The sequence below is a fragment of the Heteronotia binoei genome, chromosome 1, assembly GCF_032191835.1.
Source record: "Heteronotia binoei isolate CCM8104 ecotype False Entrance Well chromosome 1, APGP_CSIRO_Hbin_v1, whole genome shotgun sequence".
NCBI lineage: Eukaryota > Metazoa > Chordata > Lepidosauria > Squamata > Gekkonidae > Heteronotia > Heteronotia binoei.
The window spans coordinates 66,931,646-66,953,446 of NC_083223.1; the positions used below are offsets into that span (position 1 = coordinate 66,931,646).

Consider the following 21,801-nt stretch of genomic DNA (forward strand, 5'->3'; position numbering starts at 1 on the left):
TAATGCATTTTTGTTTGAAAGAATGTGGCATCCCTGAAAAAGCCAACTATGAGATTTCAAAACATTATATAATATCTACTCCTCCTTTCTTTTTTACATAACTTTGCCCAATGCTAATTGTGTAAACTAGACTTTATAATTACTACAAGTTTTATATTATCCATATTTCACACGCAGAGAGAAATATTCTTTGATACTAATTTTGAAACACAGAAACTATGAACATTACAGTTGGATCAAGTAAAGCTTGAACAGAAGGCTATTTTCCAATGTGGACATTTCCTGTCTTCCACCCTTTCTCTAGAAATCTGGGATGATGGAGGTTGCAAAACCTAAGTGGGCAAAATTCCTGAAGGACTGCAGTATGAAACCATATGGAATTGCTCTATTTCCAGGGCTTTTATTGTAGAAAAAGCCCAGCAGGAACTCATTTGCATATTAGGTCATACCCCCTGACATCACCATAGTTTCACACAGGGGCTTTTGTGCAGAAAAAGCTCAGCACAAGCTCATTTGCATATTAGGCCACACATTCCCAAGACCAAGTCAGCTGGAACTGCATTCCTGTGCATTCCTGCTCAAAAAAAGCCCTGTCTATTTCTATTCTACCATGACATTTCTATGGGTACAAAATGTTCCTGTCCCAGCCGGAGCCTGCCGGGACTGCCGGCAGCACGGACCACAACCTTTCTGAACCAAGGCAAACCACCCGAACCACCCACCAAACCCCCTTGCTAGTGGTAGACACCCTATTCCGCTGGATTGCTATGGATTTTGTGGGGTCCTTCTCACACAACCTTTGGGGGGCGCGATACCTCCTGGTCCTCATGGTCTACGCTACGCGTTACCCTGAGGCCGTTCCCCTGCCAAGTCTGAAGAATGTGGGAGTGGCACGAGGCCTGATGCGTTTCTTCTCCCAAGTGGGCCTTCTCATAAAAATTCTAACAGACCGGAGGGGCCCTTTTACCACACAGCTTATGCGCCAGGTCTGCCAGATGCTCGGTATTCCACAGCTCTTCACCTCTGTCCATCATCCCCAGACTGACAGGCTGGTCGAGAGGATGAATCAGACACTAAAAGCCATGCTATGGAAAACGGCCTATGACCACATGGCAGCATGGGACCTGTACATCAACCCTCTCCTCTTCACCCTCCGGGAGACCCCCAAGGCCTCCACTGGGTATTGGCCTTTTGAACTTCTGTACGGACTTCAGCCCAAAGGCAACTTAGGCCTGGTGGAAGAGGAGTGGGCCCGATGGGAAGGTGACCACCCACTGGAGGCATCCTACAAGTATGTCCAGCGGCTCCAGGAGCGCCTGGCTGGCGTTCGACAAGAGGCCTGCTGGAACATGCAGCAGGCCCAGGGGCAGCAGGAACGATGGTACAATCGAGGGACTTCTTTACAAACCTTCCACGTGGGGGACCAAGTGTTGGTCTCTCGGGCAGCCATGGCAAATCCCCAGGGAGACCCCTGGCAGGGCTCCTATCTGATAACCCGTGTGCTGGGTCCTCTCTCCTATGAAGTCTGGTGCGGAGTCGGGGCCTCGCAGACCAAGCAGCTCCATGTGAATGACCTTAAGGAGTGGCAGACAAGGGGAGAGCCTGCCGCCGAGGCCCACCTAGCCGAAACCCCAGAGGACCTCCATGATGGGAACCTTCCTTGGCAAGCTGGCGGTGTCAAGACTGAGGACCCTCCATTTGATGATGCCCTGATGATGCTGAGCAGCAGGACCTACACGTCTTGTCTTCGGTGCCCGGATGCACGCACCTTGCAGAGCACTGCATTGTCACCCCACCAGGGAAGGTGGCGTGGGCTAGATGGCGCCCCATCCCGCAGAAGTTATGGGGAGTGATGGCAGCCAAGGTGGACAATATGCAACGACTAGGCATGATTGAGCCCTCGCAAAGCACCTGGCGGAGCCCGGTGGTCCTTGTTCCTAAACTCGATAACACCATCCTATTTTGTGTGGATTACAGAGACGTGAATAAATTGGCCCAGTTCGATGTGTACCCGATGCCCTGGGTGGATCTCCTCATCGACCAACTAGGGACTGCCCGGTACCTGTCAGCTAACGACCTTACAAAAGGGTACTGGCAATTCCCCATTCACCTGGTGGACTGGGAGAAGATGGCCTTTGCCATGCCACAGGGGCTCTTCCAGTTCCGGTGCATACCCTTTGGGCTGCATGGGGCCCCAGCAACCTTCCAGCAGCTTGTCGCCCGGGCCTTGGCCCAGTGCAGGGGCTTTGTCCAAATGTATATCGATGATCTTATTATTTGCAGCCCAACCTGGGCTTCCCATCTGGACCACCTCTGCCGAGTACTCCATGCCTTGCGGGCCGCTGGCTTAAAGGCAAACCCCAAGAAGAGTAGGTTGGGATTCCAGGAGCTGAAGTACCTGGGATTCCTGGTCGGCCATGGCCAGCTCTGGCCCTTGCCCGCAAAGGTCATCACCCTCAAACAACACCCGAGATCCCGTACAAAGCAGCAGGTGTGGTGCTTCCTGGGGTTTGCCGGGTATTATAGTAAGTTTATCCTGCAATTTGCCACGCTCACTAGCCCGCTTATGGATTGTTTCAGGAAGACACAGCGGAACACCGTCGTCTGGGGGAGGCACAGGAAAACTGTCTGTCAGGAGCCTCCATTCAGCAGAACCCCGACTTTGACTGCCCCTTCATCTTGTACACCGACGCCTCCAGTACCAGCCTCAGGGCGGCCGTGGCCCAGGAATGGAACAGGCAAGAGCTCCCCGTCCTCTTCATCAGTCGAAAATTCCAGCCTGAAGAACAGAAATACCCAATCCTCGAGAAGGAGACCTTGGCTGTGAAATGGGCAGTTGGAGCAATCCAATACTATCTTTCCAATAATGCTTTCCAGCTAGTTGTCAACCACGAGCCTCTGCTGTGGACGGCACATATGAAAGACCACAACACTCGGGTGCGGCACTGGTACTTATCTCTTCTCCCTTTTAATTTTATAGTGCGCCACCAAGCGGGGGTTGATCATGCCATGGCCGACTACCTGTCACGACTGTTTGAGGAGGATCCTGCCCCAGACGACGGGTCAAGGGGGGTTGTGTCCACCATGCCATGCCCAGGGGAACTGTTGGCTGCCGCCAGCCCCCAGACGAGGAGGAGGCTGCTGGGCATCTCCCCTGATAAAGAAAGGCAAACAGGGCTTTTTTTGTAGCAGGAACTCCTTTGCATATTAGGCCACACACCCCTGATGTAGCCAATCCTCCAAGAGCTTACAGTAGGCCCTGTACTAAGAGCCCTGTAAGCTCTTGGAAGATTAGCTACATCAGGGGTGTGGGGCCTAATATGCAAAGGAGTTCCTGCTACAAAAAAAGCCCAGAAGACAGGGCTTGAGAAGGCAGTCAATGGGATGAGGGCAGAATGATTGGTAGGGGGATAAAATGAGGGGAGGAGGGCCAGTGGGAGGTCAGTGATGTGAGAAGGAGTGGTGCTGGAGCCCAAAGCCGACAGAGCCTTGCAGCAGAGAGAGAGAGAGTGTGGACTTGTAACCGTAGGCCGGTCACAGGGGTACCAGGGTGAAGCAACCTGGCCCACCACCCTACCCTGAGACCTCCCAGTCACCCCAGGGAGGGACCCGGGGGCCGCCAGGTGACGGCAGCTTGAGGAGCGGGGCCCCCAGACCAGACTGGGCATGACAGTTCCACTGCACAAGACTGAGATGCAGGTGATTTTGCTCTGCTTTCCTGCCTCATCACTGCAGCCATGCAGACTGGGAGGCTTTGCCTCATATGTGCCCCTCACATCCTAATTCTCTCCACTTCTACTTCCGGTGCTATTTCTCCACATATATTATACTTTACTGGTTTCACTCAGTGGAAGTACATTATCCCAGTTGGCATCTGAGGATTCAGAAAAGGGAAAATAAATGGTTGGAAAGCAAAGCTTCAGGGGAGAAACTGCACGTGCTAACAGGGTTAAACATCCCATTTCCACCTGGCTTTTTAAAGTGTGCTCCTAACATTCAAATCAATGCAGCAAATGCAGGTCTGGGAACACGTTTGCAAAGATATGTGTAATTCTCACCTGCGTCAACTCAACAAAAGGGTTTAGAAACCCAGCACTCTGCTAGGTTGTTCTCCCCACTTCCAGTGCTATTTCTCTACATATATTATGAATATTTCAAATTGGGATTCTTTTCAGATTATGGGACTGTATCCAACACATCCATCAAATACCTGAACTTTTTAAGTTCACTCCTAATGTGTTGTCATTCCTTTTATGTACCACAGCTTTTAATATTCCGCTTTTATGAATACTCTAAAAATTTGAGTTTGTTTACTGCACTTGAAAAATGCTCCACAGAATCCACTTTAAGGCAGCCAAATAAAAGTCAAGCAAGTGTGAAGAGTACAAATTGTACTTCTTAATGGAGTAAGGAAAAAGTCTATAAATCTATATAAAAATGGAGTAGAATTAGGTATCCTCATACCTGAGCTACTTCTCTCATTTGCAAAAATGAAAAAAATAAAGTGCACATTTAACATTCTGATTGATGAATCCAACCCAGATAGATTATAATAGGTCCATGAATTAAGAATGAACACAATGGTTACTCTCTTTTCAAAGTTGTTGTCAAACACACACTGATCACAAGTCTTGCCTTTTCAACCAGCTTCACTTGCATCTAGCATCAGGGTAATATATATTTTATGTTACAGAATTCATGATGAAACAATTTAAAATTCCTCCGAGGCTTCCATTCTCTTCCCCACCAAAAAAAAAAGAAAAAAAAAGCTTGGCTTCATAGACTATATCACTCTGAAGCTGGCAGACATTGCTAAAAATGAAACTGTTATATTATTCTTGTGCTCACTCTGCATCTGACAACTTATTGCGAGCAAAGTTTTGAAAGCGTCTTACCTGCAGTGATAGCTTTCCACACCTACTATGCAAGTGCCATTATTGAGGCAAGGGGATGGCTCACAGATGGTCACCATTTTTTCACAGAATTTACCTGTGAACACCGGCAGGCATATGCATGCCACATCCTGCAAAAAAGACAAAATTCCGTTACGATGTTTGTTCACATTCAGAATTTACCATTGCTAGTGCCTGCACTCTAGTAAAGCTATGAGGGCTGAGCTGTGCAATATCATTATAACCATGCAAGTGCAGTGGAAATGGAGGAGTCCAAAAAATTTCTCTGAAATAGGAGTTTTTTAACACTACTCCCCAGCAAAAGGAACTTCATGTTCAGTGAAACCATGTACGTTTTCCCACAATCCTGCTGTACACTCTGTAGACTACTACTCAGGGCCGGCTTGCCCGCTAGGCAAACTAGGCAGCTGCCTAGGGCACCGAGAGGCAGGGACGGTAAATTGGGCTCTCCCCCCGGTGCCCCAGGCAAGCGCTTAGATTGCCTCCCTCCCTGCCCCCACCGCGGCCACTGCTAGCTCCCTCCAGCCCACCACCGCCACCCCCTGCCATTGCCAACCCCGCACCGCCACCACGCTCTGCTCATTCGCTCCCCTCCCCCCTGTCACAACTAAAACTAAGCTCTGCCAGCTTCGCAGCCTATGCCTGCACATTTTGTTAAGAGACTCTTAACAAAACATGCAGGCATGGGCTGCGAAGTGGCAGGGCTTAGTTGTAGTCGCAGAGAGTGGGGGAGGGGTGAGGAAGTGGAGTGCGGTGATGGGGGGACGGGTGAACGGAGTGTGGGGAGCACCAGGGGGGCCGCCTGCCTAGGGCACTATTCGCCCTTGAGCCACCCCTGATACTACTATTCTTCTTAAATTAATGTGTATACAATACAATATACAATATAGGTACAAGGTAGGTATATACAATATAGGTACAAGGCCAATATGTCAACCTGAACCATAAAATTAACAGCTCCATTTCTGCACAACCATCAATCATAATGAGTCTAATCTGGAAGTATCTCTGTTTTGCAGGCAGGCTGTTAGTTTCACCAATGTATAGATCTCTAGTACTTTCATCAACCAGTCATGAATTTTGAACTTGCTTTTCTTTCTTTCTTTCTTTCTTTCTTTCTTTCTTTCTTTCTTTCTTTCTTTCTTTCTTTCTTTCTTTCTTTCTTTCTTTCTTTCTTTCTTTCTTTCTTTCTTTCTTTCTCTCTCTCTCTCTCTCTCTCTCTCTCTCTCTCTCTAGGGAAAACCAATCTGGCTGTAATGATATTTAAAGCTTCTATTTGAAGATTTTAAGGTATATCTATACAATTTAACAGTAAGATCATTGGTTTATAGAGAATCTATCTCTCCAGCCTGATAGATATAACTTCAGTCACTTGTTGCTCCCTTATATATTCACCACATGTGGGAAAAGCTACCTTCTCTACCTCACCAAACCAGCACTTACTACTCCTAGTTCCATATATTTTAGCTAGTCTGAATGGGGTTAGATGTCATTGATAGATCATTTTCACTAGTTTTTCCCTATAAGAGAGAAGAAGACGAAGAAGAAGAAGAAGAAGAAGAAGAAGAAGAAGAAGAAGAAGAAGAAGAAGAAGAAGAAGAAGAAGAAGAAGAAGAAGAAGAAGAAGAAGAAGAATTGCAGATTTATACCCCGCCCTTCTCTCTGAATCAGAGACTCAGAGCGGCTTACAATCTCCTTTATCTTCTCCTTTATCTTCTCCCCCCACAACAGACACCCTGTGAGGTGGGTGGAGCTGAGAGGGCTCTCACAGCAGCTGCCCTTTCAAGGACAACCTCTGCCAGAGCTATGGCTAACTCAAGGCCATTCCAGCAGGTGCAAGTGGAGGAGTGGGGAATCAAATCCGGTTTTCCCAGATAAGAGTCCACGTACTTAACCACTACACCAAACTGGCAAATGGTAAAAGGTGGTTCCATATGTAAATACTAGGAATAAGGCCCATTGTGAAAATAAATACAATGAGGTTAGAAGGAGGTTCTGGGCAAGTGCCCCAGCCTTGGGCACTCAGTGTCAATTTGCTGTGGTGTCATACCATGAAACAATCATGCAGATGCTGAAGTTCATCTTCCTTTCATCTGCAGTACTTTGTTGCCACCTTTTCCTGTCATATTTGGCCTTGCAGCTTTTAGTATCCATGTGAGTTTGTGGCATGATCTGTCTTTTTTGGCCTGGCATAGTTTTGTTATGGTATACCATAGAATATATGCTTCAAGGCAGCTGTTTTCTATAGAGGAAGTGATCAGACTTCAGCTTTCCATTTTGTCCCCATCTCTATGGTCTCTACCTAGGAAAAGTACAGTCTTTTTTCACAGTGGGTTCCAAAGCAGGAGGAAAGTGACCTCAGCAGGGTATAATGACACAGAGTCCATCATTTTCTCCAGAGGAAGCAATCTCTGCCATCTGGGGAACAGTTGTAATTCTGAGTGATCTCCAGCCCTCATCTGTAGATTGCAACTATGTTACCCAGGAGGAAATGGCTGGTTTGGAGGGTAGAGTCTATGGCATTGTACCTGTCTGAGGTCCCACCCCTCCTCAAACCACACCCTCTCCGGGCTCCACCTCCCAAATATTCAGGTATTTCCCAAGCTGGAATTGGCCACCCTATCTTCTTCTAAGCTAACCATCAACCTACCTTTATCTGCCCCTCTGACTTCAGCTTTCCATCTCTTCCCCCTCCCTGCAGTGTCTACCTAGGAAAGCTATGGTCTTTCTCTGCAGTGGTGACCAAAGCAGCTTACATAATTCTCCTCTCCCCCTTTTGATCTGCACAACAACCCTGTGAGGTAGGTTAGCCTGAAAGTTTGTGACTTCACACAGTCAACTTCCACAGCAAGGTCCTGGGTCTGTCAGACCCTGCTCTGAAGTGCTAACTGCTGCACTGCACTGGCTGTTATGGAGGGCTGCTGCTGAAAAGGAGCAACCAGCCAGGCCTAGTTAAGTCATCCCAATCAGGAGGCATCAAATCACCCAGAGGGTGCTCCTAGGGTAGCCAACCTCCAAGTGGAGCCTGAAGATCTCCTGGTGTCACAACTCTAGACAACAGATATCTCTTCCCCTGGGGAAAATAACTGTTTTGGAGGATGGACTCTATAGCATTATATTCAGCTGAGGTTTCTCCCCTTTCCAAACTCTGGCTTCCTTAGACTCCATCAAAAAATATTCAGGAATTTCCCAGTCTGGAACTGGCAACCCTAGTCAGAACTGGTCCCAGTAAGTTCTCCCTCAAATGTCAAAATAGACCTAGAAAGGGCCTCCTCCTGTTGCCTTTCACTGACAGAACCGTGCTTGGAATACTATGGTTGTGTAGCAATAGCCACTGAAGGAAAACGGAGGACCTGGTGGGATGGGCCAATAGGACGTGAAGGCAGCTTCCCCGGTGGCTCAATCCTTGTCTTTCCTGGGCCTGGAGGGATTGAATGACATGCAGCTCAGCCAAAGGGAGGGTAGGTGAGTTGTCATCAGTATGGCTTGGCTTTTATCTATAGGATAGATCTCAATTTATTATCATCTAAATCATTACCAATATCTTTTTGCAATCTTATAAGAAAACTATTATCAGGTTCAGATAATACCTCCAATAAAATGGTACACAGATTTGGGGAAAAAAGGAGTTTTTCACACACTGTTATAACACAAAAGCTTTCCATAACATATCACATACTTAACCATTGACCTGCTGATATTCAAAAACTTAATACTAGAGATACTACAATCTTTAGCACTGTTATATGATATTACCTTGTATTTTTATTATCTAGTCTCTACAGGCCTCCAGTTCCAGAGTTAATTCCAACTTCCTTAAACTAAACTGAAAATTAAACCATGCTTATCTACTATGCCACTAACTACAAAAATTAAAGGAGAAACAGCAGTAGCTAGGACTGCCAACTCCAGGTTGGGTGTTTCCTGGAGATTTGCAGGTAGATCCTGGGGAAGGGATGGACCAGAGCAGGGTATAATGTCACAGATCCCACCCTCCAAAGCAATGATTTTACCCAGGGAACTGAGCTCTGTAATCTGGAGATCAGTTGTTGTTTTTTTCTGGAGGTTGACAATCCTTCTCCTATTATTCATCTGTGTTGGCTGCAATGATTTATCAAGTTCAAGGAGAGAAATAAGTTAGGAATGTTAAGAAATTTCTCACACTTTCTGTTTTGACTCAAACTTAACTGGTTTGAGTCTGTTTTTGTAAGCCAAGGGAAGAAATTGCAACTGCAATAAAACAAGGGACAAAACAGTTATGTTTGATTTGAAGATGAACTTCAGCATAAGAAAAATAGACATTGGTACTGATGCCTGTTGTTTAGGGCTTTGGGGATCAAGTAATTTGTTCTCCCTCCATAGGCTGATGATTTTTTTCCTAGGCATCTGACTGTCTGACCTTTACTGAATGGATGTAAATTAGGAGATAATAGCTGCAGGCTACAAGACTCAACAGTTTGGGAGGGTTTGTTTGGAGGGAAACCACTTTGCAGCCAGCTATTTCCTATCCTCTAAATAATTTGGATTTCTTGAACACAGACAAGCCTTATAAGGACCAAAACTGTACAATGCATTCCTAAGAAGTATGCTTGTTAGTTTTTAAAATGGTGAATTCAATGTGAGAGTTGACCACAATTCGTTTTACCATAGCGAAGTATAATAATGCTTCTCAATATGTACGCATAAAGGTATGACATAATGAACTAATGACCTTCTGTAGTTTTTGTCAGCAATGGTACTTCCATTTCTGTGGCTGGGTACAGACTGGCAGTTTGAGGCGACACAGGGATGGCCCCTAGATGGACTAAAAAATCAAGTCCAGATGCAAACATCTAGAGACCATCTTGCTCCCACACTCACCCTGTCTTCCAGTGCCATTGGAGCTTCTGAAAAAGTTACCACTTCTGAAGTGGTAGCAAATCACTGCAGCGCTGCCCTGCTGCCTTTCCTGGCTGTCTGAACAGCCAAGGAATGCCTGGGAAGCACCACTTCAGTGCTTGAGTGGTCTGACCACTCCTCTAGAGAGTGTGTGGCCTGTCCCTGTCCTGGCAGCAGGCTGTGCACAATCTGACAGCCCCCAGGGAGATTTCCCCTTTGCTGGCTTACTTCGGGATGGGAGGCTGCCACCCTCAGCTGTCAGTCTGGACCCAGCCTATGTTTTCTATCACATCTGTTTTTCTTCAGGAAAATTATGATTGTTGGCTCTGAGGAAGGCAATGACCAAAAAGGATTTGGGCTTTCTTTCATATTTACAATTGGTACTCACAATTTGACATTTGACACAGTTGTTTATGGATTTATGGTTTTGATACAATTATAAATATATTATGTTTTCATTTTGTTACTTATCCACCTCATCGATTTTTTCAGTATGTTCTGAGTACATTCTTATCCTCATGACACCATTTCATATTTAGACCTACTATTTTAATTATCTTTCTATTCCCGTTTCGTATACCTTTTCTCTGTGTTTCTGCTCGGGACTAGACCACTCACATCACCTGCATCTTCTCTCTTTCACTAGGAAGGGCATATTGATTTCATTTTTTCTTTTAAAAATACAGTTATAGGCACCTTGCAGGATAAGAATATTTCTATAACTTTACACTGTCTCAAGGATATAATTTTAATTCTCTTTATAAATCTGCTTGACCAAAGGGAGACTTTCATGAATCTTTTAAGCAACTGCCTTCAGCAATTAAGTTTTTCTCTTAGGATCATAAAATACTTCAGAGTTTGCACTCAGAAGACCTTCCTTGATTTATTATATACCCTGATTTAAATGAGGCACTAGTTAGGGTTGCCAACTAGCCTGGAGGGAAGAGTCTTGTCCTTTTAATAGAAGGTTAATGGGATATTATTTATCAGGCATTTTTATTTACTTCAATCCCATGAAATACTTCAGCTGCCAGTCTTGATACATTGCATCCCTATTAAAGGGACAGGACATTTCTCTCCTGGCCAGATGCCAACCCTAAGAACAGTAAGTAACTGATCTGAGTTATAATCACTTTGTTTTCCGCATCTTGTTGTGTTCTGTGATTCATCCCAGGAATCACTTGCTTTATGGAAGCTTAGGTGATGTAATGGATACAATTCTGGATTAGAATCTGGGAGTCTTTGCCATGAAGCTCACTAAATTATCTTTGTGGCAATTATTTTCTCTCAGCTTAATATAATTTACAAGGTGTGTTAGTAGCCAGACTTTCCTTCTGCAAAGGGAGCAGTTTGCATTTGGAGAGAGAGAAACACCTTTCTGAAATATTTCATCAAAACAATATGTGCAAGGCACTGCCTGGCCTAGAAATGAAAGTGACAACATGGACCCACAAAATGGTGGCTGCCAACCAAGAGCCTGGGGACGTATTTTTGGAAGATGAATCATAGCAGCTGACCTCTTTCCACCCTAAAGGTTGTCCATATAAGGGGGTCTCCAAAAATACTCTGCTGAAAAATGGCATTCAACCTGGTACTATGAAAATAAGTTGGAAAATGACATATCTCACATCTTCACCAATAAATCCAAGCAGAGATAAGATCATGGATCTCCCAAGAAAGACATGCCTACCCGATCACACTTTCTCCTCATGTGTTTGCCTTTGATATAGTTTTTCTATCCAGCATCTTAGGGTCATCAAGAGCGATTCACACCCATGGTCTATACCTTTTTACCCTTGGAAAAACCATCCAGCTTCCCCTGAGTTTATTTTCTCTCTGAAAAGCCCATCAGGGTGTTGCTTTAGTGTTGGCACATCATCATTTGCCCCAGTAAACGTTTTTTTTCTATAAATGGAAGCACCCAGCTCTATAGTTTTGTCTGTTCTGTGCTATACTCCCCCACTTGCATGTGAACCTCCTCTCCATCATCACTTTGTGAAATACTGGCCATTTCAAAGCTTTTCTCTGTGGACCATGATCTCCTAGACTGGTAAATGTCACCTCTCTGAAACTCCCTCTCTCTCCCTGCATCTCCCTGATTTCCTCTTAGCTAGCACGTATGATTTCTGTGTGTGTTGTGTGCCTGTTTTGCTCTTTCATTCTTCTATGATAAAACACTTTTCTGGTTGAACTTCAGCCTGGTTTCTTTTGAGAGTTCTCTAAGGAAAAATCCTGGTATGCAGAAGTTTTTTTTTTTTTGTAGCAGGAAGCCCTTTGTATATTAGGCCACACACCCCTGATGTAGCCAATCCTCCAAAAGCTTACAGAGCTCATATTCCCATGTCTATTGTAAGCTCCAGGAGGGTTGACTACATCAGAGGTGTGTGGCCCGATATGCAAATAAGTTCCTGCTAAAAAAAAAAAAAGCCCTGCTGGTATGCATTAGTGGAGATCCCAAGTTACCTGCTTCTCACTCCAATAAAGCTAATTTCCCCCACTAATTGAGAGACTGCCAATTTGGGTAACAGGTGTTCTGAAAATAAAATGAAGGAGAGGAGAACATATGCCTCCCTGAACTCAGTGGAAGAAGAGGGACAAAAAATAAACAATGGTTTATCCAAGATCTGATATTACTCATAGACCAAGATGGGAAGCTATGTTAGTTGGGAGAGATGGGAGAGCCAGTTTGTCATAGTGGTTAAGTGCACGAACTCTTATCTGAGGGAACTGGGTATGATTCCTAACTCCTCCACTTGTACCTGCTGGAATGGCCTTGGGTCAGCCATAGCTCTGGCAGAGGTTGTCCTTGAGAGGGCAGCTGCTAAGAAAGCCCTCTCAGCCCCACCCACCTCACAGGGTGTCTGATGTGGGGGAGGAAGATAAAAGAGATTGTGAGCCACTCTGAGACTCTGAGATTCAGGGTGGAGGGCGGAATATAAATCCAATGTCTTCTTCTAGTTTGTAGCAGTAGAAAAGTGCAAGAATTCAGTAGCACATTAAAAACTAACAAAATTTGTGAGTCACTGCTCATTTCTTCAGATGCAATTAGAGTCCATCTGGCCTCATACAGGGTCAGCATGTGGGAGTCAGCCAAGTAGGCGGCAGACTGGGGCGCCACCTGGCCTAGGGGTGCCAGGAGGCACCCCCTCTCCTCATGCATCACCTGCGCCTGCTGAGTTTCTGAACTCACCGAAGCTGCTCGAGCCTCGGCATAGTGGGGGGGTGGGTGGGGATGGCAGCAAGCCAACTCAGAGCCTGGCTCTAAGCATGCTCGCTGCATCCTGACCTTGCTGAGGCTGCCCAATGTCAGGGAGCATGGCAGCAAGCATGCTCAGAGCCCAGCTCTGAGCACGCATACCACCATCCAGGTACCTGCCCCATGCCCAGCCCTCTCCCACTTCAGAGGGAGCTGGGAAGAGGTCTTTCCAGCTCCCTTTGAAGTGGGAGAGGGCCGGGCACAGGGCTTCATGCCCCGATGATGTCATTTTGGAGGGGCGGAGTTCAGGGGTGGCCTGGTACACTAGAAACCCTAGCACTGGGCCTGGCCTCATATCTTGGAGAGAAGAGTGATTTCAGATGCCAAATGACAATAGCAGGTGCATGACAAGAGCAGAAATGACTGGATTATATATGATATGCAGAGGATAGCCTGTCTCATAGTTTGCTCTGGTTTAAAATAATAATATTTTTAATTGCTCCTTTTTAATGTGTTAACTGGTGTTATATGTATCGGTGCATATATATGGCTTTTTTTGTAGCAGTAACTCCTTTGAATATTAGGCTACACACACACACACACCCCTCTGATGTAGCTAATCCTCCAAGAACTTACAGTAGGCCCTGTAAGAAGGTTTATATGATAGAGGCAAAATGTCTTTACTATGGGAGATTCTGCACTACTAGAATGCCCCTGTGTTGCCGCGGTTCTGTTTTCCCCGGCTCCGATTTTTTATTTCCGCACTACCACCTCCCCTCCACATGTTCATCCACATTAATGTTTTCTGCATTAACATTATACTGTAGCATTCCATCACTCTTCCTCCTACCCACTGTGTTTCGTCACTGAAATCTCCACCTCCTTTTTTTTTTTAAGCTCATGCCTCCTTGCAAGACAACACAACCAATAGAAAGCAACCTTATGGGCAGCATGTTTCTATGTGACTGTTTAAAACCAGCACAATGATTGGTTGCCCGTATTGCCACCAGTGCTTGAAATGCTTTGTTTTCAGTAAAGTTTGAAAATCTCTTTGTTCCTACTCAAATGTGTGGCATTGAGGCATGGCAGCTAATGGATGTCAGAGAACTCTCGTACATTTTTAAATAAACTAAAAGTTTATTTTAAAAATGCATGAGGGAAAAAGGTAAAAGTCGGATCTACACGGATCTTCATGAATTCATATAATTTTTACATTGAAATGAAATAAAACCATTATTATTCTGTAGATCCTGTCTTAAACTATAGGCAGGACCACAAATATCATGCCTCCACAGATTCGTGGCACCTCACAGGTGCAAAAACAGGGTTCCAAAGCACGGATCCTCATGAATTCATATGATTTCTATGGTGAAATGAAATCAAACCACCATCATGCTATAGATCCTGTCTTAGACTATAGGCAGCACCAGAAAAATCATGCCTCCATGAATCTATAGCATCACAACCGTGGAAAAACATGTCTCCAAACTGCAGATCCTCATGGATCTTCATGATTTCTCCTTTGGATCCCCCCAAGCTCACCATCAATTCTTATATCATGTCCATGGGCAAAGTTTGCATCACAGAAATCATGGATCCACAGCTTCGTGGCAGCACCCTAGAGCAAAAACTTTGTTTTGGACCATGGATCCTCATGATTTTTGCTTTGGCCAACTCCAAGCTCATCATCCATTCTTATATCATGTCCATGGGCAGAGTTTACACCACAGAAATCGTGGATCCACGGTTTCGTGGAAGCACCATGGACCAAAAACTTGGTTTTGAACCATGGATCCTCATGTTTTTTTTGCTTTGGATTTCCCAAGCTCACCATCCAATCATACATCATTTGCTTGGGTAGAGTTTGCACCACAGAAATAGCGGATCCACGGCTTCATGGCAGCACCTTAGAGCAAATTATTTCTGTGGTGCAAACTCTGCCCATGGACATGATATGTGATTGGATGGTGAGCTTGGGGTGATCCAATGCAAAAATCCTGCGGATCCGTGGTTCAAAACCAAGTTTTTGGTCTATGGTGCTGCCATGAAGCCGTAAATCCACGATTTCTGCGGTGCAACCTCTGCCCATGGACATGATATGTTATTGAATGGTGATCTTGGGGGGGATCCATGAGGATCCGTGGTTCAAAAACAAGTTTTTGGTCTATGGTGCTGCCACGAAACCATGTATTTCTGTTTTCTGTGGTACAAACTCTGCCCACGGACATGATATGAGATTGGATGGTAAGCTTTGAGTGGCCCAAAGCAAAAATCATGAGGATCCATGAGGATCCTTGGTTCAAAACCAAGTTTTTACTCCATGTTGCTGCCACGAAGTCTTGGATTCATTATTTCTGTGGTGCAAACTTTGCCCATGGACATGATATGTGATTGGATGGTGAGCTGAAGCTAAAATCATGAGGATCCATGGGGATCTGTGGTTCAAAACCAAGTTTTTGGTCCATGGTGCTGCCACGAAGCTGTGGACCCACCATTTCTGTGGTGCAAACTCTGCCCATGGACATGATGTGTGATTGGATGGTGAGCTTGGGGTGATCTAATGCAAAATTCATGATGATCCATGGTTCAAAACCAAGTTTTTGGTCCATGGTGCTGCCACGAAACTATGGATCCACGATTTCTGTGATGCAAACTCTGCCTATGGATATGATATAAGAATGGATGGGGGTGCAGGTGTGGGGGTGGCGTGGGGTAGCAAAACAGACAGGGCCGCCCCTTCTGCAAAGCAGCTGCTACACTAGTTCTGAGAAAATAACCTGCCTGCCTTACAACAGCAGGGGGTTCCTTAAAAAAAAAAAAATCACATACACTGCACAGTAGCCCAGCCACCCAGCACTGTTGAGGGAAGCTGGGGTGTTTGTGTATGTGTGGAAGGCAGTCGTCCCACAGCAGCGCAGCTCTGTTGCCCTTCAAGGGCTTCCCGCTAACGAGGAAGGCTTGAGTGTTTGTGTGAATTTGTGTGTGTGTGTGTTGGGAGGGGGGGGTCTAGGGCTCTCGCCATGCCACGTCACAACAAGCATGTCAGAGGGGGAGGGATGAAGGGCGTGATCACCAGGCCAGGGGCAGGATAAATCACACAGGATGTAAGAATTCTGCTCACACAGCCCCTGTTTGAGATCCGAATCAAATCAGGGAAACCTGAAAAAAGAGGTGTTCAGAAAACCCAGATTGCTGGTTGGAAAACCCAGATCAAATGCTAGATCCAGATCTGCATATGGAAAATTCTTTGCACACTCCGAATTATTTTTTCAGCCTGTTCCATGCTAAGTGACTGTGCAGAATCACCCTATGTCAGGGTAACTACTGAAATCTTTAAAAAACAAAAACTAAAATCCAGCATAAGAAATGTGAACTTTAAGCTATGAGGTGGTATAGAATGACATTGAATGAATTCTAGCTATGCCTGTTTGAGGCTTCATTTATAAAATATTCACCATGTGAAAATGTCATGAGAAAAATCACATCTAGGGGACTTTTTTAATGGTACAAAACCATTACACAGCCCCAGGCAGGAACAAAACAAGAGCTAAAGCATGTTTAAAGGTTTATCCTGCTTCCCACCCCTCTTTAGCTTTCAAGATATACATGCTACATAAAAATATGAAAAGAGATGGCATCATCTATTCTGTTTCCCATTTGACAGAATTCTCTAAATATAATTTAAAACAAGTGGAAAGGATGTTTAAATATTTCTTGAACAAATTATAGTTCATCTGAATGTTGCCAATTCTTATGAATGCTGGAAAAATCTACAAAAAAATAGTGCTAAAAACTGGGGCTGAGCCTCATGTTTTCTCACAACCAATTTCAGAATGAACTTGTAATACTTTTGGGGACCCAAAATGTCCTCTGCCAAAGTCAATGCCTTGTTCACTGATCATCTAGGCCCTGTTTAGCTACAGCTTTGACACAGTTGCCTGCCATGAGTATGCCCGTTATCTTTAGGGTTAGAATGCCTTTGTAACAAAGTATTGGAATGTGTGTTAAAGAAATGTAATTGGTAAATGTCATGAATGTTAATAAAAAATATAAGGAATGCATAGTGAATAGGTCACAGGGTAGAATTTTGCTGAATTTATTTTCAGTGTCTGGATAGGATCTTTCTCTGTAGTTTGAATACTTAAGTTCTTTTCTCCTAAAATCCACTGTCTCCACTTGAACCTCTTGCTTTAGAACCCTCAAAATTTTTTCCGTCACCCTCATTCTGAATGCACAAATACTTGGTACCCATTCAAACTGTATGGGACCTGAACGATGAAATTCTTCAAAGCTCTGTTCTCTCATTCATGCTCTTCAGTATTTATGTTCAGGCCTCTGCCACCACCAGCCCCATAGCCAGGATTTGAAAAATTGGGGGCCCCTGATTTTTTTCAGGGGGCACATAGTGGCCCCAACCTCCATGGCCTTCTCTCCTACCACCGCTGAGGAGGAAAGCTGCCAGCTCGCTGCCATACAGCCTTCCCCCTCCTCACAGCTGCCCCAAGGTGAGTCCTTTCCACCCACTCAGTGGTTTAGATACGTGCTGCAGGCCAGAAAACCCCTGCAAGCAAACATCACCTCTCCACTGCAGCTGGGACCTCCACTTGTGTGCGCCAGCCTACCCTACTTTGCCCTGTCTGCAATGGAGCCATCTTCCCCCTCTACCCCCGCCGCCTCACTTGAGGGCCAGAATGGCCTCTTCTTGCAGGCACCCTCTAGCCCAACGTCAGCCCAACGTGGAGTTTAACTTTCAGTCCTGGGCACTGAAAGTGCCCCATTGTTTCTGCTTGCTCGGTGGTCAGAGATTTCTTCCAGCCCCTAAGCAAGCAGAAGCAACAGGGAGCTAACTTTCAGTCCTGAGCACTGAAAGTGCTCCCTTGTTTCCACTTGCTGAGGGATCAGAGATTTCTTCCAGCGCCTAAGCAAGCAGAAGCAACAGGGAGCTTAACTTTCAGTCCTGGGCACTGAAAATGCTCCGTTGTTTCTGCTTGCTGAGGGGTCAGAGATTTCTTCCAGCCCCTAAGCAAGCAGAAGCAACAAGGAGCTTAACTTTCAGTCCTGGGCACTGAAAGTGCTCCCTTGTTTCTGCTTGCTGAGAGGTCAGAGATTTCTTCCAGCCCCTAAGCAAGCAGAAGCAACAGGGAGTTTAAGTTTCATTTCTGGGCTCTGAAAGTGCCCGGTTGTTTCTGCTTGCTGAGGGGTCAGAGAATTCTTCCGGCCCCTAAGCAAGCAGATGCAACTGTGTATGATCGCATCCCCTAAGCAAGCAGAAGCAACGGTGTATGATGATGGCAGAATGGAAAAGGATGCAGCCAAGGCACTGGAGGCTGGTTAGGGGCCCCAAGTCGACTGAAATAATGGCACCATAGTTACACCACGACCAGCCACTATGGCACAGGCACACCTCAGGATTGCTCTGTTACTTATTGGGTCTTTCTAACTTGGGGTTTCCAGGGCTGGTCAGGCTGCCTAATGGTGACAGTGTCATAATGCTTGTTGGTTTCGGTTCATATTATAATCCTTGGTACATCCCCAGTAAGTTCAGGTGGCTCAGTTAATTCAACTTATGCGTCTTAATTTCTTTAGGGCTATTAGAGCAGTATTGAACTGGCTTTCAAAGGTTTCCCTTTGAAATGTATTCTGTTGTAATATTTGAACCTTTTAAAATTACACTAACATAAGTAGTAGTAGAAGAAGAGGAGGAGGAGGAGAGCACCATGGTGCTTATGATCAGGACACTCTGCTTTTATCAGATGTTTTCTTCCTTCTCAATAGACACTTCAGTTTAAGTAATAAGAAAATGCAACAATGTGGGGGGAAATCAATAGCTAATAAAGAAGAGTGTAGCAAGTATCATGGTTTTTTTTTTTAAAAAAAGTGTGTGTGTGTGTGTGTGTGTGTGTGTAGAAGTACCCAAACAATTTCGTTTCTTTGGAGAACTCAAATCAAGTACAGACAGCAGGGGAAACATTATAGCAGTTATTATCAACGTTTCAAATATAAATGCCACATGCAGAGAAATGATTGTCGGAATTAGTTTTAGAATACAAAGAAAAAATGTGAACATTGGGCAGGTGTTTACAGAATAACTTGGCTTCTCTTAATGTAAATCTCTGACAAGTTAGACTTACATTTGGCATATCAGTACATGTGCCTCCATTTTGACATGGTCTTGATGAACATTCGTTGATGTCAACTTCACAGTCATGACCTTGGAATCCTGCAGGGCAATTGCAACTGTATCCAGAAGGATGATCGTGGCACAATCCTTTATTCTGACATGGTTGAGAACTACATGGTGCCAGATGCTCTTTGCAAAATGGACCTTAACAAAAATAAATATAGAAATTTTTAAAAAGCTTTTTTTTAAAAAAAAGTCCAAATTCACATTTTGCTCCCCCAGTGTGTTACAGATCAAAGATACATATGAAGTTGTTAAATAAATCTGAAATTGAGATGTTGGTTTTATTATGATTGTTAGCTGCCCTGTTTGGAATGGGTGGGATATAAATTGAAAGTAAACAAACAAACAAATAAATAGATAGATAGGAACCATCTTTGGCACATTTTCTTAATATATGGAATGTACAGAACCACACTTGTTTTGATTCTGATATTTGCACTCTTTGAAGATAATGATCTCTACTGATGGCTCTTTGAAATACATGTAACATATATGATCTCAGGCGAGTTAGAAGCTTACGAAGTGATTTAATGTTTGCCCAAGTAGCAGTTCCAAACAGGAACTCTGAGTTACTAGTGATATGGACAGAGATGATAGGAATAGAGATCACGTTTAAACCACTGTGTCTTAAAACTACAAGAGCAAATTTATTTTGTCAGCCTCTAATAAATGTTAAGATTTCTGTGACAGTTGTCGGTAAAAAAGAATGTGCTGCAGGACATTGCATATGTTATGTCCATATGAGTTTATTTAAACTACAGGAGCAAAAAGGACAAAAGAACCACAAAAGAGTGTCATGATTAAGTGAAATCTTGATTTACTTTTCATTTTGCTGCATTAATTGGTTGCTAGGAGCTGGGCTCAAGAGGGAAAGACGTATAGGAAGAAACAAACAAGGTCGGGGGATAAGGATGCTTCATTCATTTTATTACCAAGGTATTACTTAATCTGCAGTCTTTACAGGAGAGATATATCATAGCCACATTCATTATCAATGAATAGTAGCCACATGCATTATCAGTTAATAGTGGTGCATCATTGTTTCTTTGCTATTTTGAAATTCATTCCAAGGTTCCTTTGTTTCACAAACGATGAAGCCTCAGTAAAACATGTAAAAAATAGCTTTAGAAATTACACTAATTCTCATTTGCATTGCTCAGCCAACAAAGCGACAAAATTAACTCAGTACCAGTGTACTCTGTCCTGTTCTATTTTCATATGCTTCATCTCTCCCAGTAATCAACAATAAGTAAATACCCCCTCGTTTTAGATTTTAGTATGGTTCTTCTGTGGACATGATTTAATCCTTAACAGTACCACAGAAAAGTCTATCTAATCTTGTGCATCTTGCACTTCCTCTAAGAAGCTCAAGGTAGCTTAGATGGTTCTCACCTTCTCTGTTGATGTCCTTACAACAACCCTGTGAGGTAGAGGTTAGACTGAAAGAGACTGGTCAAAGATTACCCAGAGACTTTTATGGCTCAGTGGGGATACGAATCCAGGTTTCTCCATTCCTAGCCCAGCGTTCTATCTGCTTTGCCACACATAAGCGCAGAAGAAAGGCATAAACCTTCATATTTTCTCTCTGTCATATTCACATCACTCTTAGCCTCCACAATAGTATTCTTCAAGGTAGTGCATACTAAATAGCCATCACTCTGAGGCCAGTTCAGATGCCATCATTTCGAAGCTGTCCATGTGAAACAGCTTACCAAGAGAACCAGGGAACTTTTTCTTTGCCATCATGAATCTTTATTTCTAGGTCAGCTGAAACACTAAGGGGGGGGGGGTATTTTTGTGGTAAATTGATGCAAACAAGAATGGTCACCATAAGAAAGCCATCTTCATATGGAACCATGGAAATGGGTTAAATATATATGCCTTCTGATTTTCTGTTTTACACTGCAATCATGAGTAGAATTACATTTTTCCCTTTCCAAGCCGGCCAAGTGTGATCTAACAGGATTTGACCAACAGTGAGAAGAAGAGAGTTTCAGCATCCTGGGAATATTTAAAAAAAAAAAAAAGTGGGGGCGGGGGGAGAAAGGATAGGTTTCTGGGAAGGGAGGAGGCATGTCAGAGGCAGCCTTAGTTAAAGCACTGAACTGGAGTTTAGGCACAGAGTCAAACTAGTTCAAATTGGCTCAGTCTGAACTAAGAACCTTTCATTAGGAAATGTTAACATACAATTTAATGCAATTGAGGCATTGCGATGGTTGGACTGCTTTGTCCTGAAGGGTTGTCTAGGAATCCTAGTCCCTCCCTGTTTAGGCAGTGAGCTGATTTATGCTCACCTGCAGAGACTGATTGGATCCTAATGGTTTTCAGAATGCTCTGCAGCAGGGGTTGTTTTGTAGAAAAATAGGTGGTGGAGCTCATTAGCATACCCTGCCCCCAATAATAAACCACCTGATGCAAAAAAGGAGAGCCCTGGGGTGAGCGAGGCTCACTTGGGCTGGCTAGAGATCCAGCCAGCCCAAGCAGGCCTTGCGGGCCTGAGGCTCTCCTGGGCCACCTCCCCAGTCAAAAGGCCAGCAAACCACCCGCTGCCCAAAATCACATAAGAAGTGGAGAGAGGGTGGGCTTCTCCAGGAGTTAATGAGGGCTGCTGGGGGCGTGGCAAAGCCCCT

The 21,801-nt window shown here is 44.6% G+C and overlaps 1 protein-coding gene across 1 annotated transcript in view; it reads right to left on the reverse strand.

Annotated features, from left to right (window-relative positions):
- LOC132569389 (protein eyes shut homolog) overlaps positions 1-21,801 on the reverse strand; it is a 219,377-nt gene that overhangs the window by 103,029 nt on the left and 94,547 nt on the right. The window contains exons 3-4 of the mRNA XM_060235435.1: positions 19,119-19,312; positions 4,896-5,023 (exon numbers count right to left, since the gene is read on the reverse strand). Coding sequence (XP_060091418.1) covers positions 4,896-5,023; positions 19,119-19,312 — 322 coding nt within the window. The remainder of the gene's footprint in view (positions 1-4,895; positions 5,024-19,118; positions 19,313-21,801) is intronic.